Raw genomic sequence first — 25,510 nt, 5'->3', positions numbered from 1 at the left:
CACAATTGAACTATAAATAGAGAAATAGCTGCAAAGAAATAAGTAAAGGCAGACCTATTTTTCATCTCTAAACTTGAAATAATAATTGAACCCAGCAGCCTATGTGATAAACTTTTCCCTCCCTCCCTTCCTTCCTTCCTTCCTTCCTTCCTTCCTTCCTTCCTTCCTTCCTTCCTTCCTTCCTTCCTTCCTTCCTTTTTCTTTCTTTCCAGGGCTTGAACCCAGGTGAACTTATCCACTGAGCCACATTGCCAGCCATTTAAAATTTTTTTTTAAATTTGAGACAGTGTCTCTTAGTTGCTGAGTCTGGCTTTGAACTAGCTCTAGCAATCCTCTTGTTTTGGCCTCCCCAGTCACTGGGATTACAGGCATGGGCCACCATGTCTGGCTACCTGTTTCTTTTTATGAACATGTAAACTGAAGTAAGGGCCACACTGCCATGATAAGATTTCCATTTTGTCATTCCAGAACCACTGGGATGGATGATGACAGCAGGGATGGGTTGTGGACATGCAGGGTGCTCTTTACAGAGGCTGTGAGTAGGGGCTATTACAGCAATTGACTTCCTATAACAATAAGCATTATTCAAGCCCCTAGTAAGAGGGCTGATTAAATAAATTATGGTATAACTATATAGTGAGTTATTAGGAAACTCTTAGAAAGAATGCAAAAAGATGTATATGTACTTTCACAAAAAGGTGAACCATTATATAAATGTAAAGGTACTCGTGTTACAAATGGCAAGATTCCTTTTGTTAAAACTCAAAAGTATATGTTTAGAAGCAAAAGTGCCTATTTAGAGGCATGGTATAGAGAGCTGTTAAGAACAGTGTCATACTGCTGCTTTGACTACCCTTACAGACTGCCCTGGTGATGCTGAAGTGGTTCTGGAACCATGAGAGCCTGCCCCTTGTACAAATTTATATTGAAATATAAATGCAAAGATTATTAATTCAATTTCTTCCAGAAAAGTTATGTAATACCTGAGTTTAAGTTGTGTTGCTGGGAGTGGTGGTGCATGCCTAATTCCAGCGACTCAGGAGGCCAAGACAGGAGGATGGCAAGTTTGAGGCCAGCCTCATCCACTTAACGAGACCCTCAGTAATTTAGTAAGATCCTGTCCCAAAATAAAAATAAAAAGGACTGGGGATGTATCTCATTGGTAAAGAGCCCCTGGGTTAGATCCCAGTATAAATAAAATAAAATGGTTGTATCCTCACAAGAAATGAATGTTACAGATCTGGTTAGATCCTACCCACTTAGGGACCCCAGCATTAAAGAACTTCAGTGTGACGTGCTGAATATGTTTGTTTTCTGCCTGCCTCAGTCACCAGCTTACTTACAGTAAGACTTTAAATTCCTGATTAAATAATGAGGAACTTTTTAATTTAATTTTATTTTGTTGTTGTATGAGAAAATCTAAATTTGCAATGGGTATATGGTTCCTTTCCACCAACCCACCTGAAATACTACAGTTGTGGGTTTGACTAGAAGAAAGGTGTCAGGAAATCAAGAAAAGTGAGCTGAGACTCCCCAAGGCACCATGGTAAGTCGCATGGAGAAACTGAGTCATCAAGGCCATATTCTGTGAAGAAGTTCTAGACATAGCCTTTGTCCATTGTCCCCTACACTAACTGGTTAGGCACAGTGGAGAGAGGTCTTAGCCAAGGGAGTAGTGAGCTCAAGGGCTTAAATGCATTGATATGAGGCAGTCAACTTCAGAGAGAGTTGAAGAGCTGGGGGATGAGTAAGTTCCTGAAGATGCCCTTCAAAGCTCTACTAATTGTCAGTCAGTCCATGTATTAGTCTCTTTCCTATTGCTATAACAAAATGCTTGAGGCTGATACCTTATAAAACAAAGAGATTTATTTGGTTTATAATTTTGGTGACTAGAAGGTCCAAATAGCATTGAGCCAATGTCCTGGTGATAGGCCTCTACTGCATCAAAACATAGCAGAGAAATGGAAAGTCATGTGTAGAAGGAGCCAAGCACATGGGGGTGAGGTGGGGGTTGCTCACCTTATCACAACCTTCTCTCTTGAGAACTAAATCACTTCAGGAGACCAGCATTAACTCCTCCCAAGAGTAATCTAATTGCCTTGCACTAGTCTCTACCTCTTAAAGATTCCACCATCTCAACACCATCACTGAACTTCTAGGACATGGAGTCTTTGGGGGGCACACTCAAACCATGCCCCAATCATAACAGCTTCCAGATGTGGGTAGAGGTGAGAGTGGAACTGGGTAATAGTGTCACTTTTTCCACATTAATAGTCAAAAAACTTTTTTTGTGGTGGGGAGCGGAGGGAAGATGGAGTAATAAGACCACACGAAGAAAGAAAAGTCTTCATCATAGTATTGCTGTTGTAGCATTTCTGTTGTAATATGCTTGAGTCACTGTTTTTAGAGGAAGAAGTCTCCTGATAAAGATGCTAGAAACTAGGAGCTCCATGATTTGTGCTGATCAATAGTAATTTTAATCTAATCTGAAAAAAGAAAGTAGGTAAAAAGGAATTAATAAGACTTAAACCCAAAACCATCATTAATTATATATTAAAATATAAATCCTCTTATTAAAATAAGTTATTAGATTAAATTAAAACAACAACAACTATATGCTATTTCTAAGAGGCACATCTAAAACATAAGGGTACACAAAGGTTGAAAGTAAAAGAATGGAAAGAGATAAGCCATGTAAGAGTAATCAAAAAGAAGCCAGTGTTATTAATACTAGGAGAAAAGAGACTAAGTAAGAAAAGGCATTATACTAGAGATACAGCTTTGCTTCATAAAGATAAAATTGAAATTGACTAAGAAGATATAACAATTCTATTATCTGTGTGGTCTCAATAAATCTAAATTCACAGAATTCTAAGAAGAAAGTACCTCAACAATTATCTCATTAATTGATAAATAAGCAGACAAAAATTCATGAAGAGCAGAGAAGATATGACTAATCCATTACAAACTCAATCTAATGCCTTTATATAGATAACTGCACCTAGCATTTGCAAAACACATGTACTTTTCAAGTACCCAGGAACCTTTTCACTAAGGTCAAACATGCTAGGCCATAAAGCAAATCTTGACAAATTTTGATTGCAGTCACATGGAGTTTTTTTTTTTAAATATTTATCCTTTAGTTTTAGGTTATTTTACATTTATGTGGTGCTGAGGATGGAACCCAGTGCCTCATGCATGCTAGGCAAGCACTCTACCACTGAGCCACAACCCCAGCCCCACATGGAGTATGTTTTCCAAATACAATGAAATAACTAAAATATAACTTAGGAAGTCCCCATATGTTTGGAACAGTAAAAATATACTTCTAAATAACTCATAGGATATCGGCTGTGCTTTCCCAGTTTTCATTTTTCTCTTTAATTATTTGTGGTTTCCTGGTTTTTCTTGTTCACTCATACCAAAGGTTTTCCCTCTTTCCAAAATACCAACCTGACTTTGCTGATCTTCTCTACTATGTTGTTTCCTGTTTTCATGCTCTTGTCTTCAATATCTCCTTTAACTTAAAAAAAAAAAAAAGACAAATCATTAAGTCAATTTAACAATAATGTTTGTACAAAGTTTTTAAAATTAAAATACAGGGTTCTTTTTCATTAACCTTTAAATAACTTTATGTAAAATATGAGAGATTTATACAATCTGAAGAGAAACCAGATTATTAAAGTAACTTATGAGTCAGTCATTTTCTAATTTTACATATAGAAAAATTATAGACAGGACAGGAAACCAATTCATAATTATTTCATTGACTGGAATATTTCCCTTAAGGTTTACATTCAAGACCAAAGAAACTTTGCCTACAACCCCAGGGCCTCTTCCTTTTAGATCCTAAAGAACACTCAAAAAAAAAAAATCCATGGTTAAGATGATCCATGGATAAGCCTGGCTCTTGCCAACACTTCTGAGTAAGCTCCAGAATATTTGGGGATTTCCAAGAAAACACGGGGGAGAAGTGAAATGTGTTCAGCATAAGTGGGCAAGGCTGCCTACGCCAGAAAAGCAAGCATGTATGTAGCAGCTTTCACCTCACCCAGCACTCTTCATTCCTGGACTCAAGTGGGAGACTCTTTTCCCTAACCCCTGACAGAAACAAAGCATGTTTGCTTAAAAACAACAGATTGCTTGCTTAGAAGCAAAATACCACTGAGAAACTATATTTTAAAATTTTTTTTCTCACATCTCTTCTCAAAGTGTATGCGCATATGGAGTGATTTTTTGGAAGGGTTTTCTTAACTTTCAGATAGGAATTGTCTTCTATTGTCTGAATGTCTAGATGTCCTTGGACAGGAGCCATTATACAGCCAGACTTACTGATTCATCCTTATAACAAATAATTCTCACTGCAGGCATTCTTCTTAGGGTTCTAATAATACTAACTTTTCTAACCTCATTACAACAGTTTGTTTCCATTATCTTGACAAAAGATGGTTGAGGACATACAAGCATAGAAAGAAAAGTTTGGTTGCATGTATGAATATGTAACAACAAATCCTACCATTCTTTACAACTAAAACGCACCAATTACACAGATAGATATAGAAATACACAGATAGATATAGGAGCTGGGTGCAGTGGGTGCTCACCTGTAATGCTAACAACTCAGGAGACTGAGGCAGGAAGATCATAAGTTCAAAGCCAGCCTCAGCAATTTAGTGAGGCTTTAAACAAACTTGTCTCAAAAGAAAAATTAAAAAGGGCTGGGATGTGGCTCAGTGGTTAAGTGCTGACTATACTTGGTTGACTTTCTTCATGGATTTAATACTAACTGCTACCTGGGCAAAACCAATACTATTCGTGGCCTGAGAACTGTGAGGTATAAACGGGAACAGTGTCTCAGTGGGAAGATAAATTGAATTAAAAATGTTCTATTTTCTTCAACATGTCTCTGGACTAAGTCCCTGAGCTGAGGCAAGTAGAGCCATGGAGAGTCCTCCCAGGAACTTCCCTGGGGGCAGCTGTTTCCAAATTCTTAATGTCCTTATGCAGACTTCAGGTCTCCATTTTCTAGCCTCAGCTAACTCATCCTCAGGTGTTCCCCAGATGTTTTTTAATCCCATGAGGAAAAGTTCCCTTGCATCATATAGCTAGTATTTAGTACCATTTTACCACTATGGTAAAAGCCCCACATATGAACTACATAAAATTACATTTTAGGTTTTCATCTTAGACAAATTCACTAATAGCAATTGAGATGAGTGGAGGCTGGGGTTGTGGCTCAGCAGTACAGCGCTCACCTAGCTCGTGCAAAGCCCTGGGTTTGATCCTCAGCACCACATAAAAATAAAAAAAATAAAAGTATTGTGACCAACTACAACAAAAAAAAATTAAAAAAAAAAAGAAATCAAGATGAGTGCTTCTGTGCAAGGCTCTTCAATATTCACTGTTTATTCAGGTTTTGCCTTCATGATTTCTTTTCCCTTCTTCCCTCATCCTCTTCTTAACTCTCCTGTAAGAGGACTAAACACATTCCATACTCCTTCTCATACTCCCCATATCCACAAGATGTAAGCCCTTTAGTATATTTTGGTAAGTTATGTTTTTCTAGGTATTTTCTCATTTTATCTAAAATTTCTAATTTATTGGCATAACATTGCAATATAATACCTTCTTATGGTTTTAATGTGATAGCATTTTGTAACATCAAACTTAAGACATTCTCCTAGATTTATATGCCCAAAAAATGCTATCTTGAAACTTTTGTAACAGGATAAGTTCTCAAAGGGAATGTTTTTCCAATTATGCAGAATGAGAGTTTTTTGTTTTAAATATTTTTAGTTGTTAATGGACCTTTCTTTTATTTATTTGTATGTGGTGCTGAGAATCGAACCCAGTGCCTCATGCATGCTAGACAAGCACTTTACCACTGAGCCACAAACCCAGCCCCAGAATGAGTTTTTAAGAAACACAAGCAACAGTGCACACTATGGTTTTGGTGAGCATTGGTGAGGTATAGGCATTGTAATTTTACAAAAATGAGCTGTTTCTTTGTGATTTGGCTCATCTTAGACGGTTACATCCTGTTCTCAGAATTGTTGACTCAAGGAATTTAGAGGAAGTGAGGTATTCTCTTAGTTTCAGGGAGCAAGGGAGTCAGTGTATGTTCAGAGAAGGAAATTTTACCCTGCTGTATATTTCCCCCCACTTTTTATTCCTGACTTTGGTTATTTGTGCTTTCTCTTTTTTTCTTGATCAGTCTCATGAGAGTTATGTCAATTTTGTAGTCGTCCTAAAGAAACATACATATGGATTTGTTAATCCTATTTTTTCTATTTTGTTAATTTCTGCTTTTTATTACTTTTTAACATTTTTGGGGGGGATTTGTTTTAACCTTTTGAGTGGTGCTTAGGTGATTACCAAGTTTTTGATATTCTAAAAATATTTTTAAGCTATAAATTTCTAAGCACTGCTTAAGCATCTTCCCACTGTTTGGGTATGTGGCATTTTTATTATCATTCAGTTAAAATATTTTTTATCTATGAACCATGATTTATTCATGTATTGGTCCATTTCTGAATATAATGGGAATGTCCTAGTTATCTTTCTTATTAATTTCTCATTTAAATGCATGACAGAATTACCCTGATTTCCATCCTTTTAAATTGTTGAGATTTACCTTATGGCTCAGCACATAGTCAATTTCTGAAAAATGTTTCATGTGTGTTTGAAAGAGCATATGTATTCTTGATATAATAGTACATGTATATCCATTAGATTGCTTGTGAATCATATTTTTAAATGATTTTAAACCATATCTTTACTCATTTTTAGTCTGCTTGCACTGTTAATTACTGAGGTGTCAAAAATCTTTCAACTGCTTTGAGTTTTGTGAATGTTTCCCCACTTTTGAGCCATATCGTTAGATAAGTACTAACTTAAAAACTGTTATATCTTCCTAATATTTCCCCTGAATTTTTTTCTTGAAGCAATGGCTCTCTTTATCTCTAGGAATGGTTTGTGCCATAGTTTCTATTTCAGCTAATGTTAGTCGAGATATGGCAGTTTTCTATTGACTACTATTTTCTTTATATATTTTCTTTCTATTCTCTTACTTTCAAACAGTCCTTATATTTGAGTCTCCTCTAAACAGCACAGAGTGGGGTCTTGTATTTTTGTCCTGATGAAGTACATTGGATATAAATACTGATATTTTTGGCTTAAATATTTACCATCTGTTTTTTTCTTTGACCTATAAATTGTTACTTTTCTTTCATTTGCGATTTTCATTTAAAAAAAAACTCTTATTCTATCCACTAGTATCAAAATTAGACTTTCTACTTTATGATTCCCTAGATTTTATAATTACAAGATTACTCAAAAACTTTATATTCATAGACCACCTCAATCCTTTATTTTTCTTGATTTGTTATTGTCTGGTGTTTTAAGTCTACTTTAACAACTCTAGATTATAATTATTTTATGTAAAACTTTCATTTACATTTGCCCACATTTCCTACTTTTTGCTCTTCCTTAGTTTTTACATCTCATAACTCTTTGTGGTATTGCCTTTCTTCTGTAAGTTCTTTAGAATTTCCTTTAGTGAGGGCCTGGAAGGGATCAATAAAATAAATATTTTCTCAAATGAAATTTTTTTTAAAAAAAATGTGCTTATTTTGTCCTCATTCTTGATTTTTTCATTGGCTATTAACATTCTAGGTTGAGTTATTTTCTATCTTTATACTACAATTAATTCCACTCTTGGCTTTTATTACTGAGGAAACCAACAGTTGTTTCTTTGATAGTAATTTTTGTTTTGTCTTTTGCCAAGACCTTTTCCTCTTTAACCCATTAAGTCCCAAGCTTTCAATGCTACATAGAATGATGGGACATATGAAATAATTTTCTATAGTAACACTATGATATCTGTAGGTGTGGTTTTCATAAATTTACCTTGCTTTGTGTTCTTTGGGGTTTGAAATCAGTAGGCATATTTTTCATCGACTTTAAAAAATTCTCAGCCCAATGTCTTTCTCTTTTCTTGTGTCAAGACTATGACTAAATACAAAAACTTCTCAATGAAGCCTCCCCATCTCCTGTATTGTCCTATTTCCATGCTGCATCCTGGACATCTTTACATATCTTTCAATTAATTCTCTTTTCTGTATGTCCCACTCTGTTGCCAAATACATCTTTAATTATTTTAAGCACAGATGTTCTCATAAATATACCTGATAATTCAGTATGGGAAGTCTATGTGGGTCTGTTCCTTTCTTGGTTTTCATTTATGTTGCCATTTTTCTATGTGCTTATCTTTTGACTGTTTGGTGAAATAAATAAAAATGATTTATAAGCCCTGAGGTTAGAATTGAAGAAATCCTTTTTTTGTGTGTGTGTTTACCAGGTGTCAGGTTGTTTTACCTAGATCTGAGTAAAGGTCTAGATCTGTGATCACAACTCATCAGGAATGCTTCCCCTTTCTCTTCTACTGGTTTGCTCAGTAACAAGGCAATTGTCTTTACACTTGGGGGAGTGAGGTCATATCTGATTCATCTTATCTTGAGAGGGTGGCATTTTGGGAACCCAGATCAACTGCAGAAAGATCTCCTAGTAAGATTCATCATTTTGGGTGGGCCTGGCCTTGAACTTCTGATTTAGCATCCATTGAACAGCATTAGCAGTCTAGAACAAAAGCTGTATTGGTGTTCACCTCTTTAATTATAGGACCCCATTTTTAAAACCAGTATTTTTAGCCTCCATGCTTTGAGAGGGAGGGGCAGTGCTATGGTCTAAATGTGTCAATTTGTTTCAAATTCGTTTGTTGAAACCTAATTGCCAACTCAGTGATAGTGTTAGGAACTGGCACCTTTGGGAGGCGATTAAGTCATAAGGGTACACCATTTATGAACTGAATTAGTGCCCTTTATTAAAGGAGGCCTCATGAAAAAGGAAAAGAAAAGCAAGGGGGATCTCATGAATAACAAAGAGAAATCAGAAAATAGGGATCAGGGGGTGAAGGGAGAGGAATGCTGAGGAGTGATATTGGCCAAATTGTATTGTTATATTTTGTGCATGTACATATATGTAACAAATTCTATCTTGTTACATGTAAGGATGCAGAAAGAAGTTCCCATCTACAAACCAGGAAATGGACTCTCACCAGGCACATAATCCAGACTTGCTAGCCTTCAGAGCTGAAAAATATATTTGACTCAGTTTGTGGCTTTTGCTACGGCAGCCTAAATGGACCAAGAGGGCAAATTACCTACCTTTTAAAGACACCCAAATTGATCCAAATAAAAGCCTACCTTTAAAAGAAAGTAATGTCCCACCTTTTTTCCCTTTACAAAGTTTTTCATTCATTTTTATAGTGTATTTTTGTCGTTTTAATGCGCATCTATGACATTTTCCCATGTACATTTGACTCTGAAATCTAGAGTTAAACAACATCTTGATCTCCCCCTTCTATATAATATAATCACTTTAGGCTTTTATGAATATCTTATTTACCTACTAAAAAAAGTGTTTGATTTAATTATAAGTTGGCAAATTTTGCTCCCCATGCCCTTGCATATTGTTCTCTGTTCTTAAGTGGGTAGGGGTGGTTCCTCACAACCATAAATTACTGCACTGGCCTGAGTAGGTTCAGCCTAACTAATTGGATCTGCTCTTTGATGTCCACCTGGGGCAGCTGAAGACCAAGAGACCCCAGATATACTCAGTATCTGTATAAGCTCAATTTATCTGGCCCTAGAACTATTTAAGGCCTGGGTCAAGAGGCCAGGGGCCCATTTTCCAAGCATCTAAATAGATGGGGACTGAAGTAGGTGCATGCCTCATGTTCAGTGCACTGGAGTGCTTAAGATTCACATCTGAAAGGTGGCCAACCTCTACTTTGCTACTTAACCTGCCTCCCTGAAATTAGGCAGTGTACTAGGTCTGGTTGGAATCCAATGAATTGGAACTGTGCAGGAGGTGGTCAAATAACAGGCATCCTGACTGCCCTGGCCATGGGGCACATGGAAACTTCAGGTAACAGAATTGTCTTAAGAAGTCAGAGCTGGTTTCATCTTCAACAAATAAAAGGCCAATCTGTATCACAGCAACTACTGGGAATGGATACTCTTAAGGCCTCCTTTTCTCCAGTCACCAAACACCAACCCTGCCAGATACCTAAACACATGTGCTGCTGGCTCTATTTAGGCTTTTCTCCTCCTCCCCATAAAAAGAAAGAAAAATCAACTCAATGTCTTTCATGCCTCCCTTTTTGTTGGCTGTGCTCACTTTCCTCTGAATACCTACAAAGGTTAGCTTAGTTCAGACATTCAATAGAAAGGTATTGTGATCTTTTTCTCTTATATCTGTCTCCCAGGTACTCCTGCTTCTATCCTCTCCCTATTTGGTGCTTAGACAGTGGATTGTGCCTAGTAAATTCTTAACAAGTATTTGCTGAGCAAATTAATTCAAATCTATATTGGATAGAGTCAGGTTTGCTAGTGTCATATGTAGAAAAGGACATACATCAACTGTGGTCATGGCATTTCAAAGTGGAACTGAGTGGTAGAAATACTTCATCTCCTCCTTTCTTTATATCATCCATCAAAACCTACAGGTATTAGAAGACAGTACTCTCTAGTGCTCCTAGAAAGCAGCATGGAAACTATCTGGCTGCAGTGACAGGAATCCTAATGAGATAGGAAACAATCTGGCTGGAGATTGTTTTCTTATAAACACAGATTCTGAAGCCACAGACCAGACTTAGAATTTAGCCTCTATTGATAAGCCCCACCCACAGTCTTTTTGGGTAAGTTAGTTAACTCAGAAGAGTTTACTTTTACCATGAGTTACTTAGCTAACACTTCTACATAGCTAACAATATTTTATATTAAATTCTACCTGTTCCTAACAAACTGTTTCTGTGGGGTGATTTCTCACATGGCCTGCCTACTCCCACAAGTTTTGATCTGGCCCCAAGATAAGAATCACATTGCTTACCTGTGGTCCCCTCAAAATCTATCTGTGCTTCTTCTAGTGGAGGCACCATCAGGTAAAATCTAAGTTACCAGGCTGTAGTATGAGTGTCCTGATGTTCTCTCTGGTTTAGATTTGGTATAACTTATTCCACAAAAATATAACACACAAATGGCTCTGTATATTTTTCTATCTAAAGTAAGTCACAGCCTGTTTACATTTGAGGAATTTCTTTATTGGAGTTCAATCTTACCTCACCACAATTACCTGGTCTTTATGGCAGAGCAGAATGAGCCCTGAACAAAGTATTCATAACATTTTACGACAGACAATATACACATGTAGTGCATGAAATCTTTACAACACATTCCAAAACAAACATTTGACAAGATTTAGAAACATGAATTTCCTCTCTCAATTACTAGTAGCTACTTAGTTTTTTAGCTACCACAATAAAAAGCTCTCCTTCCCAACATTCCTATTCACAGGAATCCCTGAATTGATTCTTTCTGAAGGTGCAAATTCATGTTGAAGATTCATGTTCCATTAGTTATTGAAGATGGCAAAATACTCTCCATTGTAGGACCTTTTATGGTAGAATATGTGAATACCAGGTTTTCACTCATCACACAGTCATCATTTATTGAGGGGGTTCATTTGAAACTTTAATTTTCACCCATTCAACTCTTGAATTACAATAGTACATTTCACTCAATTTGCATTTTTATAATACTCTCCTACTCCTGTTAGATTTATAAGTTTATGCTTTTTACTTTACTACAAGGAAATCCAAATTTTTCTCATCCTATCCCCCAAACCATTCAATTACATTGTTAATAATCCATGATTACTAATAAATAAATTTATATTCCCTGAAGCCTATCTCTCCCTGAATTTGCCCTTTGGAGGCTCTTCTTGGATTTTTTTCTTCCCCACTGACCAATACAATCTTATTGGGATGCAAAGCTATGTCTGAATTTCCTACATTTCTATTCACAAAATTTACCCAAATATGAACTTTCTAATGGTGACTTTGTGATTTCTAATTGAAGTTCTTTCTTCATATACATTTTTATGTCCAGAAATGTCTGCTCACTTTGAGGATTTAAAAATATCTCATTGTTTTTGATAGGTTTTATTCCCATAATGGACTATTTTACACTCCAAAAGGGCTCAATTACTTTAACACTGGAGCCTTCTTTGCTGATTATGATTGAAAATCACATAGTAAAGATTACTCTTGATCATCTAAAATGGTTTCACTTATACTATGAAATTTGTAAGCCATGAATAAGGGCCTCAGAAATTCTTACATTCGTAAGGTTTTTCTTCTATTTGAGTTCTTTGAGACTTAGTAAGCTCTGCCTCCCACAGAGGCATCCTCATCCTGGTCCCATCCAGAACATTCCCTCCCTCATAGATTATCTTCTGGGATGTGCTACTATAACTTTCCACATTTATCACATTTAGAGATTCCTCTCCAGTATGAATTCTTTTATGCTTGGTGAGATTTGATCTGATATTAAATGCCTTCCCACACTCATTACAGCGGTATGGCTTCTTTCCAGTATGAATCCTTTTGTGTTGGTCAAGGACTGATCTATAATTAAAGGATTTCCCACATTCACAATTATAGGGCTGCTTCCCCTGGTGGACACTTTTATGGTTGATTAGACTCGAGTGTGAGATATATGCCTTTCCACATTGATCACATTCATAGGGTTTCTCACCTGTGTGGATCCTTCTATGCACCGTGAGGCCTGAGCTGTTCCTGAATGCCTTCCCACACCTATCACATACATAGGGTTTTTCCCCTGTGTGGATCCTCTTGTGTTGAGAAAGGAGTGAGCTGTAACTGAAAGATTTCCCACACTCAACACATTTGAAGGGTTTCTCTCCAAGATGGACTCTTTTATGGCTTATAAGTGTTCTGCTAGAGAAAAAAGCTTTTCCGCATTCATCACATGTATAGGGGGTCTTACCAGGATGGGTACTTTTATGGTTAATAAGGCTTGAGTGTGAGATGTAGGCTTTTCCACACACATCACATTCATAGGGTTTCTCCCCAGTATGTATTCTTTTATGAACTTTAAGGCTTGAGTTGTTTCTGAAGACCTTTTCACACCTGTCACATTCATAGGGTTTCTCTCTAGTGTGGACTCTTTTGTGTTGAGAAAGGAGTGAGGTGTAGTTAAAAGATTTCTCACATACATCACATTTATAGGGCTTCTCCCCAAGATGAATTTTTTTGTGGTTTATGAGGGTTCGGTATGTGATGAAGGCTTTCTCACACTCATCACACTTAAAGGGCTTTTCCCCAGGGTGTACACTTTTATGATTTATAAGGCTTGAGAGTGAGATGTAGGCTTTCCCACATTCTTCACATTTGTAAGGTCTCTCCCCAGTGTGGATTCGTTTATGTACTTTAAGGCCTGAATTGTTTCTGAAGGCTTTGCCACACTCATCACACCCAAAGGGCTTCTCCCTTGTATGAATCCTTTTATGCTGTTCAAGTGCAGAGCTATAGTTGAAGGATTTCTCACAATAGGTACATTTATAAGGTTTCTCCCCTAGATGAATTCCTTTGTGATTTTTAAGGCTAGAGCGTGAGATATAAGCTTTCCCACACACATCACACTTATATGGTTTTTCTCCAGTATGAAGTCGCCTGTGAACCTTGAGGCCTGAATTGTTTCTGAAAGTTTTCCCACACACATCACATACATAAGGTCTCTCTCCAGTATGAATAGTCTTATGTTGAAGAAGAAGTGAGTTATAACTAAAGGACTTGCCACACTCCTTACATTCATGAGCTTTTTTTCCTGGGTGAATGCTTTTATGAACTGCAAGGCCAGAGCTATAGCTGAATGCTTTGCCACAGACATCACACTTGTAAGGTTTCTCTCCTGTGTGGATCCTTTTATGAACTATAAGGCCTGAGCTGTTCCTGAAGGCCTTTCCACATTCATCACATTCATAAGGTTTCTCTCCAGTGTGGATGACTTTATGTTGAATAAGGAGAGAGCTATAATTAAAAGATTTCTCACACTCATCACATTTGTAGGGTTTATCTCCAAAGTGAATACTTTTATGATTTAGGAGTGTTCTGCAAGTAATGAAGGCCTTCCCACACTCATCACATTCATAAGGTTTCTCACCTGTATGGATTCTTTTGTGGACCCTCAGGCCAGAGCTATTACTGAAGGTCTTCCCACAGATGTCACATTCATAGGGCTTCTCCCCTGTGTGGATCCTTTTGTGGACTCTGAGACCAGAACTATTCCTGAAGGCCTTCCCACACTCACCACATTCATAGGGCTTCTCCCCAGTATGAATCCTTTTATGCTGGTCCAAAACAGAGCTATAATTGAAGGACTTTCCACATTCATCACACTTACAGTTCTTCTCCCCAGAATGGGTACTTTTGTGGTTTATAAGGCTGGAATAGGACATGTAGGCTTTCCCACATTCATCACACTTGTACGGTTTCTCCCCAGTATGGATCCGTTTATGGACTCGAAGGCTGGAGCTGCTCCGGAAAGTTCCTCCACAGTCATCACACTCATAGCGTTTTTCCCCTGTGTGCATAATTTTATGTTGAACAAGGCGGGAATTATATTTGAAGGACTTCCCACACTCATCACATTTATGTGATTTCTTAAGAGCAATGGTATTCTGCTGTAGGCTGGCATGAGAGTTTCCATTAATGCTCTCAACACATTTACCTTGTTCACTGCTTTTCTGTTCCATAGGGACAGTCTGATGTGTAATATGCTTTGAGCTCAGATGTAAGCTTTTCTCAGATGCCTCATCTCGTTCTGTTTTTATATTTGTCGTGTTCTTGGTTTTGTCAATCTTCTCCCTGATGCCACTTTTGTCTTCCTTCATTCTTTTCCACTCAGGCTTTTCCAATTGATTCCCTATCTTGCTATCCCAATCATGAGTTTTATCAATAGATTCCTGCATATGATCCTTGTGAAGACCTTCCATTTTTGGCCACTTAGATTCTGCATTTCCAACATTTTCATATTTTTCAGTTGATTCCTCATCCTCAGTGCCCGTCTTCAAATGTGACACTAAACCAAGAAAATGAAAATGATACCTGTTCACTTTGTTTAGAAAAAACTGGAAGAATAACATTAAAATTCATTCATTCACTTGATAAATATTTATTGACTGCATGCACCATAGATACCATTTTAAATACTGGAGATGTAACAGTAGACATGACAAAATTTCTGTTAAAACCAGAGCCCTGAATTTCAGATCAAAGAGCTTTCCAATTCTTGCATAACAGTTTAGCATGACAGCAAGTTGAAATGATGCACAGAATAACAGATAACACTGATCAATTTTTGAACAATTAACCTAGTCATGGAACAATGAACAGAAGGTAGGAAAAAAATCTCTGAAGAACAGGAGACAGAAAGATTATTAAGATAAAAGTTAGGGAGTGGGGAGGGTGGTACTGGGTACTTTACCACTAAGCTATATCTCCAGTCCTTTTTAAAAAAATTTTTTTTAATTGTATTTTATTTTAAAACAAGGTCTTGCCTCAAATTTGCAATCCTCCTGTCTCAGTCTCCTAAGTCACTGCAATTACAGGCATGTGACACTGTGCCTTGCATAACTTTTATTTTTAATTATGAAAGTTACACATAATCAGCAGAGGACAGGCAAACTAAAGAAATCAGTACCTGTGTAGAGGTATCAGGGAGGTGGTTGTAGTTATGAAATCATGAGGATGATCACTGCAGAGATTAGAAAGAAAACAACCTGCAGCTGCCTTAAGTTGGTTTCCTTCCGGACTTTCCCTCCAAGGAAAACACTGGCCCTGGAAAGTGATTAGGGAAGAACTCTACATGAAAGAACATGTTCCGGCCATAAAGCTTTCATTTCTACTTATAAACAGGCTAACTATTGGGCAAATCAAAGATTAGATGCAAAACCATGAACCAATGAGCAAAGAAAATACAGTTGGCTCACCATATCTGCAGATTCTGCATCTGCAAATTCAGCCAATAATGAATTAAAACTACACAGAAAAACAAAATTTCATCCACATGGAATGTGTACAGACTTTTTTCTTGCCATTATTCCCTAAAAAATACAGAATGAGAAAGATTTATATAACATTTACAGTGCTGTAGGTATAATAAATAATCAAAGGATGACTTAAAGTACACAGGAGGATGTGTGTTGGTTATATGCAAACACTATACCATTTTATATAAAGACTTGAACATCTACAGCAGATTTTGGTGTCTGTGTGTATGTGGGGGTGTCCTGGAACCAATTCCTTTTGGTAACCAAAGAATTAATGGAATACTTCCTAAGTTCAAATACCCAGCTGTATGCCCCTGAGAAAGTTATTTAATCTCCTTATACAGCAGTTTGCTCCTGTGTAAAATGAAGGCAATAGAGTTGTTGTAATATTAAATGATAATATGTGTAAAAGCACAGAGAACTGTGCCTGTTCTTTGGTGAGTGCTATATGTTATAATTATTTGTTGGACTATTAAAATGAAGTCGAGTTATTTCAAGTTGAGTTATTGGATTGAGGTTTAAACCTGAGTGATTAAAGCACATGACTCAGAAAAGGTAAAATTCCAAAAACAGATTCTAAGATCTTTGTTCCCTTGAAGTCATACTACATATCATTTGTTTTCCATTTGTACCTACCTACTAAAATACTAAGTCCTGAGAAGAAAAGATACTATTCTAATTATTCTAAGCTAGTTACTCCTAAACCTTAGACAATGAGACATTTGCGATTAGATTTAATTAATTTTGTATTTTCTCCTCTTATCCTGAATGCATATCAGATTCTTGGATAATTACTTTGAAATTTGGATAATCGTACTTTGAAAACTCTATAAGTAAATATGTTAGGAGGAAACAGGAGCAATAAAAGGAAGGTAAAATATATATTTTAGAGTACATATGAATAAAGAATCACAGTCAAGCTGGGCAGTGGCATGTCTGTAATCCCTACTCAGGAGGATGAGGAGAGAGGATTGCAAATTTGAGGCCAGCCTCAGTAACACAGCAAAACCCCGTTTAAAAGAAAGAAAAAGTAAAAGAAACAGTCATGATCTAACTTATGGATAGAAAAGACTCCAAATTAAAATTTACAAAATAGGGAGGCTAGGGTTGTGGCTCAGTGGTACAGCACTTGCCTAGCATGTGTGAGGCATTGGGCTCAATTCTCAGTACTACATATAAAATAAACGAATAAAATAAAGGTCCATCAACATCTAAAAAATTTTTAAAAAATTTTACAAAACAGGAGAAGCAGTTAGGAACTCAGGAGATCACTAGGAAGACAATCATTCAGTAGACATTAAATCAAAAGGTGTTTCAGCTGAGAGAATATCACAAAATGACTATTATGTAATTAAATATTATATATTAAATACTAAGTAAGAATCAACTGAGGTCACTGAAGAATGGTGGCATGGCTTACTTCCCTGCTTCCTTTTATTACTTTGGATAAAGTGGTCCATGTCACTTAAAGTGTGAGGGCTACTATTTGGGCATAATTCCAGAACCATTAGCAGCAATACATCTGTGCTCGGAATGCTGTTCCCATACATATCAGGTCCTGGTCCACTCATTTCCTTTTCAACTTTGTCCCTTCCACTTATACTCTCCAGGACAGAAAAATGTTTATGCTTCTATAGTAATAAAGCCAAATTTCTCCTTTAAAAAAATACAAAAGAAAAAACCCACAAAAAATTGTTAAGGGAAAAAAAGAAAAAAAAAGGCTAAGGGGGTACAAGTCATACTAGATATTAAAATATACTATAAAGCTTCTATAATTAAAATAGTGTGGTACTGGTACATAAATAGAAGAAAGTTCAGAAACTTCCCCAACTACACATAGAAATCAATGGTAAAGATGGTATCTCAAATTACTAGGTAAAATCCATCTTTTATGTTTTAACAACTACAAAGCCATCTGGATAAAGATATTAGATCCATTCTTCATAACATACATAGGAATAAACTCCAAATGGAACATAGCTCTAAATAAAAAAGCTATACAAAACATGGGTGAATGCCTCTATAACCTGGGTATAGAGAAAGCTTTCTATAAAGATGCAAAATAAAGACTGAATTTAACCACATAAAAATAAGATTTTATGGTAATAATACTATAAGCAAAATTGAGAAATAAAAGACAAAATAGAAGAAAATATTTGCAACATAACATATATAAGGGCCAATATCCTATTATACGAAGAATTTTCAAAAAGTGAAAGAAAATAAGACTAAAATTCCTACTGAAAAACAGGCAAAAGATATGAAGAGATTATTCACAAAAAGAAATACTAAACATGAAAAGATATTCAACTTCACTAATGAAAGAAACATAAGAACTATAGTAAGATACCATTTTGCACCTGTTACATTGGCAAATATTCAAAATGTGATAAAATATTCTATTGAGGTTGTGAAGAAAAAGTATTCTCATACATTGCTAGGAATACAAATAGGTACAACTTCTGTGGGTAGAAAATCTGCCAATATCCAACAAAACTGCATACACATTTCCCCTTTAATTCCAGAACTCCAGTTCTAGGAATTTATACTAAAAGAACACTTCCAATAAAACAAAAGTATAGCACAAAGTTTTTCATTATAATATTTTTTGTTGTTTTTGTTTTTAGTTTTTGGTTTATTTTGTCATTTTTTTCTTTTTCATTATAACATTTTTATGACTGCAAAATCTGGAAAACTACGTAAATGTTCGAGTATAGATGATTATGCTATGGCACATATGCAAAATGCAGTACTAAAAAATGATGAGGAACATCCTATTGACATGCAGCAATTTCCAGGATACACAGTATTATAAAGTAAAAGTGAAATAGAGTATATATGCTAAAGTTTGTGTAAGAAATAAAGGAAAGTAAAGAAAAAAAAGTAGCTATCTACTTATCTTTACAGAAATACCAGAAAATTGTCATTACTTAAAAGGGTGGAGTGAGAGAAGACAGCAGAAGGGACAGGGGAGAAATATACTCTATAGCATCTATATAGCATCTATATAGTATAATAATGTTCTGCATATTCAAAGAATAATATTAAATCCCTAATGATGAGAAAGGGGGAAATTGCAAAAACAAAAAGCAAACAGAAACAAATGAACTCATTTGTGTTTCACATGAATATCAAAACCACAGGGAGGAAACAAATACAAAGAACAAGTTCATGTAACTTAGGAACATAATATTTGACTATATACATTCAGGAAGATAGGATAGGAGTGGTTTGGTGCACAGAAGGATATCTATAAATTACTCTTAAATGATTGAAAAAAATATTGTATCTATGAAAGAGCAAGACAATAAAATGAAGTAAATGTTAACTGTGGGTGAATTTTAAAGGGTACCTTTTTTTGTAAATTTATAAAAAAAATTCTCCTCTTTGTACTACTTTCACCACTCTGTTTCCTAGTAGTATCTTGATAAAGTGGTCTTCGTGTCCCATCTCCCCTCTAGCCCCGTGGAATTAACCTGATTTCTTCTATTCAGACAATGCTGAATTAGCTTTTTCTAGGTCAGGTGCTTGCTCCCCAGACTGCTGTCCCTTGGATGCTGCTGGCCTCCTTGTTCCATCTTGAATCTTCTCAATTTACTCTACATACTTAGATACTAACCCCTAGACAAAACTCCTACCACTCCTATAAGCTGTCTCTTAGATATTCATCTCTGTCCCAGATCCTTCTCTTCAATTACAGACCTGATTACAATTATCTTTAATTACAGACCAAATTATCCACCCCCGCTCCTCCCTTTGCCTAAACCAGAAGGGGGACTCTTATTTTCCTAATCTACTCCAAAACAGCCCATAAAACCAGCTGATTCCATTGCTTAAATAGTTCTCAAGCTCCCACCTCTGCCTCCATCTCCATTTTTGCTGCTAAGACCTTAGTTTAAACCCTTCTAAATTATCTTCTGAGCTGCTACTATATAGTCTATCTGCCTTCATTCTTATGCCTGTCCACTTCTTCTTCCAATAGCTTTTAAGAATTTTATACAATGCATACCTGATCACTCCCTGCTATGGTTTGCATGTCCCCGCCAAAACTCATGTTGAAATTAAATTGCCACCATTGCAACAGCATTAAGAAATGGGTCTTCCCTACCCCTCCCCTCCTTTCATTTTCTTCATCCTTCTTTACCTCCCTCTGTCTTTCTTGGTTCTGGAGGTGTAACCCAGGGGCACTTTACCACTGAGTTATATCCCCAGACTTTTTATTTTGAGACAGGGTCTCCCTAAATTGCTTAGGGCCTCATGAAATCGACAAGGCTGGTCTTAAACTTGCAATCCTCTGCCTCAGGCCTCCTGAATCCCTGGGATTATAAGCATGTGCCACCACTCCTGGTGCATCTTTTTCTTTCTTATTTTGAAAAATTATTTATTTATAGTACTGGGAATGAACACAGGGTACTCTAACACTGAGTTACACCACTGGCTTTTAAATTTTGAGATGGGTGTTGCTAAACTGCTCAGGCTGACTTGGGACTTGTGAGCCTCCTGTGTCAGCCTGGACCCCTTCCCAGTAGCTGGAATGATAAATGTGTGTCAAACAGTCTGGCTCTCATTTGTTGTTGTTATTTGTTTGTTCTTTGAGATGGTGTCTTGCTATGTTGCCCAGGCTAGCCTTCAACTCCTGGGCTCAAGGGATTCTCCTGCCTCAGTTTCCTGAGTAGCTGGGATTATAAAAGCACACCACAGAAGCCTGACCGAAGTGGGACTTTTAAGAGGTGATAAAATCATGATGGCTCTGCATCTGTTATGAATGGATTAATGCTATTATCTTGGGATTGTGTTATTTATAAAAAGGCAAGCTTAAGCCTGGCACAGTGGTGAATGCTGCTCAGGAGGCTGAAGCAGGAGGATAACAAGTTGCCAGCCTGGGCAACTCTGTAAGTCCCTGACTCAAAATAAAAACAAAAAGGGGGCCAGGTATATAGTTCAGTGGTAGAGTGCCCTGGGTTCAATATTCATTAAAAAAAAAAAGTGAAAGGGCAAGTTCAGCTCCATTCTGCCCCTCTCTCTTTGCTGTTCTGCCATGTTATGACTTCCACCATGAGGTTACAGCATAAAGACCTTCACCAGATGCCAGTGCCTTGATCTTATCTTGATCTTGGATGTCTTAGCCTCCAGAACTGTGAGAAATAAATTTCTCTTCATTATAAATTACCCAATCTGTGATATTTTGTTAGAGCAACAAAAAACAAAGTAACACATTTCCCAGGCCAGTCTTCTGCATCCAACCACTTAAAACTGATTCTTTGAACATAAAATAGACCACGCCACTCTCATCACCTCATTGCCACTACATGCACTGATTCTGAGTCTGCCCTTTCTCTGAACTTTTTAACAGATTCTTAGCTCCTTTCATGTCCTTCGGGATTATCTGATTGGCTGCTGACTGGCCTAGTCTGCATGTAATCACAAATACTTAACTATATACCTCTCTATGCTAGTCATAAGCCAGGGATCTCCTGGTTCTGGTTCTGTTCAATCATCTCAGTTTGGATAGGTGCATAATGTCTATCACTTAGTGTAGTTCACTCCTCTTATTGAGTAAAATGAAAATAGATCAACATATTCACTGAAAACAGCTCAAAATTCAAATTAATCAGTATCACAACTAAGAAAATGTGAAACAAAAATGCAGAACACCAAGATAGCACTGGAGTAAGTGCTGCTAAAAACTAAAGGCCTTAAAGAGAATGTAACAAAATATTAATTTATGCTCATAAGCAATACTGAAAATGCATTCTAGTTATCTCTGAAGCTGAATGCTGCACAAGAAACTTAGATTATGATCCATACCTTGCTTTCTTTACCCTGGTCTTGAGCTATTCCTAGAAATAAAGAGAGATAAGACAAGGTCTAGCCATCAAGGTCCCTGCAGAGGAGAAGGAATGCCTCACTGGAAAACAATCAATGAGATAAAAATGACAGAGACAAAGAGTCCAGATAGAGGAAATGGGTGGGGGTGGGGGGTACAGGAAGGAGAGACTGCCTAGAAGAACTAGGAAGAGGGTGGGAAGAAAAGAGTAAGTAAGAGGGAAGAGCAAGTGTAAAACAACTGATGTTCACCACCCACTAGACATCTGGAACACAGGACAGTTGGCAAAGCTGGACAGGTGGGCAAAAATAAGGGCTGTACTAGGGTCGGACTCATACTAAGGAGTACAGACTTGTCTCAGGAGTTTTAGACAAAGGAAAAGCAAATGTATGTAAGGATTTTGAAAGATCATTTATTTTACTAAATCAGAGGTTAGTGATCATTTTCAGTAAAGGACCAAAGAGCAAATATTTTAAGCTTTGTGGGCCATATAGGATGGTGCTTATTGTTTTTTTTTTTAAATATCCTTTAAAATGTAAAAATCAGTCAGGTACAATAGTTTATGTCTATAATTCCAACAACTCAGGAGGCTGAGGCAAGATAATAAATTTGAGACCAGCCTAAGCAACTTTAGCTAGACTCTTAACAACTTAGTGAGACCTTATCTCAAAATAAATAAAGGGAACTGAGGATGTAGCTCAGTGGAATAGCAAAGCACCCTTGGGTTTAGTCTCCAGTACCCTCCCCAAAGGGAAAACTCATTCTTAACTTATAGTCCATACCCACAGATTACAGGCCCAGTAGTTTCCCAACCTACTGCCTATTCAATAATATAAAGGAACCAGAGTTACTTTGGGATGGTGTGATAATGGTATTGTAGCTGTTAGAGGTCCCCATTTAAAAAAAAATATGCCAATTGAAATATGCATGGGTAAAATGGCATGGCGTCTAGAATTTACTTTTAAAATACTTCAACAAATTAAAAAAAAAAAAGCAAAAATGAGACAAATGTAGCAGAATCCTGAAAAGAAAGATCACTCATACTAATTCCAGTCGGAGCATGGATTAAGAGGGAAGAGAATCAAGACCTGGAGTTCTAGCAGGTTATTAAAATCAGGAAGACTAATGTGGGGCTGTCATATGTCCCCTATGACACAAGAAAGGAATTACTCCAAAATCACAACTCTTCCACAGAGAGGGCCAGAAAGGTCCGAATTTCTTAGAAGTTCTCAAAGCTGGATGGGAAACCCCTCTCTAACCAGTTTTCAACAGGGATCATGACCCTGAATATCTGGTTAAATTAGTCAAAGTCAGTCACAGAATGCTCTTCATTCTTTACAAAACTATGTATCACTTACACCTATGGGCATTTCTGCCAGTACCAACAAATAGTTTGTGATCTACTACCATTACCAACAAAAGTACATGCTGATAGTAAGAACGTGAACTCAATTTTTGTCTCTGCACCAGAGTCAGGAGCCACTTCTTAAGAGCCTAGACAACTCACATGAGCATAACTGTGACTCACTCTGGGGGCTGAAAATTCTTTCCTATAATAACAGACTGCAACAAGAAACAGGTACAACATATCAGTCACTACTATGAATTTCCAAGGGGCAACAATATTTCACAAAGCAATCTACTATCTCAAGTGTCACACTGGGATTCTGTCCCTTAAGTTCTTGGATTATATTTGACTTGGAGATAACTGGAGAAAGAAAATGAGAGAGAATGTACCACAAAATGGTTACTAACAAAGAAGAAAGAGAACCTAGAATGAGGAAACAGGCAAATGAAAGCTGGGACTAAGGAGTAAGCAAAGAAGGAAAGAAAAGTGATATGCAAAGGATAAAAGAGAAAATGGTTTGTGCTGTCTAGTTATTTTTGCATTTAGTTTGTGAATATCTGAATTGTAAATGGTTAACATGACTTGTTTCTATTGCTTAAAAGCACCAGTAAGGATTAAAGGTGATTTTTTTCTAAAGGTTGAAAAAAAAAAAAAAAACAACAAGAAGAAGAAGGAACAGACTCATACCTGGTAATGGAGAATAGATTTCCAATTGGCCCAGAAAACAAGGTAAAGGAGATTTTGAAAAGCAAGTTGAGAGATTCCCTGAAGCTAAAGGGGCAGGGACTGGCTTGAAGAAAGTCATGGATAGAATTAGTGTCTATTAGGTCAGTGAAAAACACGTCTCCAGAGGGAGAAACTACTTCATTTTTATATAGTTTTATTTGTTCTCTAAACACTCTACACAGTAATTACAATATTGATTTGACATTTTAACAGTCTGCCAATAACTGGCTGAGTTAATGTAAAACAAACATTCCTTAAAAACCTTAATCTAATATAATGGCATTCAGTACTATTGTTAGGGGTAACAAAAAATTAGAAATAATCCAAATTTCCCTGAATGGAACTAAAGCAAATTATGAACGTTCAAAACATCTAAACAATGACCAATCCAAAACCACGGCTCTGTAAAACAAAAACTGTTTTCTAATATGCAGGGATCTATAAAGCAGATTAAGTGGAAGAAGCAAAGGGCATCAGGATGTACTGTATCATCTTTGAAAAAAGGGAGAACTAACTACATTTATATCTGCCAGTTTTTAAATAAATTTTGGGACATACACTCAAACTAAAAGTGGTCACCAAGGAAGTAAGGGTTGATAAAAAGCTAAGCAGATTGGGGGAAATCTTTTCACCAACTTTTTAAGTTTTTATTATTGAAACCATATGAATATATTATATATTCAAAAATTCATTAAAAAAAAAAAAGTTGGGCTGGTGACCTAGTCTAAACGTCTTAGAACAACACAACCAGCCCTGGACTACCCCCAACCCACGTTTGTCTTTTATATTCCCACAACCTGGCTTCCTCCAGGCTTTCCCGCAGCCTAGAGGCCTCTTCCACCTTCCTTCTCCCTACACTAGTCACTCCTCAGATTTGAAGGCCCATGGCAAGTCGTCTTCCCCAAGCATACCCCTGCCGGGGGCCACAAAGCGCTTTCTGGGGGCTCCATCCACTCCTGCAGCAGGAGTCTCTCAACACCACTCACTCACTCACCAAAAAGAAGGAGTAGGCAGGTCGAATCAGAACACCCCTAAGGATCCTTCTGGCGCTAGAATTTCCTCCTAAGTCCCAGGGCCAAACTTAACTGTAACCGCGCCACCACAGGGTAGTTATTTTAAAGCGCTTGTTTTCAGGATTGTCTACCCTCCCCGTCCAAGACAGCAATGAACAGTTAAGGAACACGGGGGGCGGGACACGGTCCTTCCCTGGAAGTCGGGGCAGCCCTAACACGACCCTGGCCTGCTCAGATGACAGGAGTTGGAGTCCTGTCAGTTTCAGAGGCGGGCCCTACACCCTTTGGCAGGCCTGAGATTTTCTTTCCTTCCCCTTTTCTCCCTTGGAACCCGCCTCTTGAGACGTGTGTGGGGAGGGCATGCTTTCTCCCAGGTCCCGCCCGAGGCCCAGGGGGCAGCCTGGACCGGGCCAAGAAGGGAAGGGCGTGGCAGGCAAGGGCCAGGGGGGCGGGAGCGCAGGCGGCCCGGGACTCACGTACTGGCTGTGGCGGCGCCGCGGGAGCCCGGCCGCCAGCGGGACAAAAGCTCAGACGGCCCGACCGGAAAGACCTGCGCCAACCCCAGGGCACTTCCTATGACTCTCTGGGAAGCTGGAGGACTGACTCGATGGTATGCCCTCTTTT

General features: G+C 37.5%; 1 protein-coding gene across 7 annotated transcripts; it reads right to left on the bottom strand.

The window, feature by feature from the left end:
* Positions 1–1,846: 1,846 nt before the first annotated feature.
* Positions 1,847–25,483, bottom strand: Zfp62 (ZFP62 zinc finger protein). Of its 7 annotated transcripts, XM_048786800.1 has the most exons (4): positions 23,835–24,860; positions 12,657–15,002; positions 3,454–3,523; positions 1,847–2,486 (listed from the first exon to the last, which is right to left on the bottom strand). In XM_048786800.1, the coding sequence occupies exons 1-4, from the start codon at positions 23,950–23,952 to the stop codon at positions 2,477–2,479; spliced, it is 2,544 nt and encodes an 847-aa protein (XP_048642757.1). In that variant the 5' UTR covers positions 23,953–24,860; the 3' UTR covers positions 1,847–2,476. The 7 variants fall into 7 exon arrangements, with proteins under 7 accessions (XP_048642757.1, XP_048642748.1, XP_048642752.1 ...); XM_048786791.1 differs by lacking the exons at positions 1,847–2,486; positions 3,454–3,523; positions 23,835–24,860 and adding exons at positions 15,624–15,760; positions 25,367–25,434 and having other exon boundaries at positions 11,140–15,002; XM_048786795.1 differs by lacking the exons at positions 1,847–2,486; positions 3,454–3,523; positions 23,835–24,860 and adding exons at positions 15,624–15,760; positions 24,868–25,356 and having other exon boundaries at positions 11,140–15,002.
* Positions 25,484–25,510: the final 27 nt, after the last annotated feature.

Source organism: Marmota marmota, unplaced genomic scaffold (genome assembly GCF_001458135.2).
Source record: "Marmota marmota marmota unplaced genomic scaffold, marMar, whole genome shotgun sequence".
NCBI lineage: Eukaryota > Metazoa > Chordata > Mammalia > Rodentia > Sciuridae > Marmota > Marmota marmota.
Note: the sequence above shows the minus strand (reverse complement) of the source record. Positions and strands in the feature narration are given on the sequence as shown.

Excerpts from the sequence above, each read along its gene's own strand:
- Zfp62 (XM_048786782.1), bottom strand. The coding sequence starts at position 23,952 with ATGACTTTCTTCAAGCCAGTCCCTGCCCCTTTAGCTTCAGGGAATCTC. Across the intron at positions 15,003-23,834 it reads AATCTATTCTCCATTACCAG|TGTCACATTTGAAGACGGGC; the intron begins GTATGAGTCTGT and ends TTCTTGGTTTAG.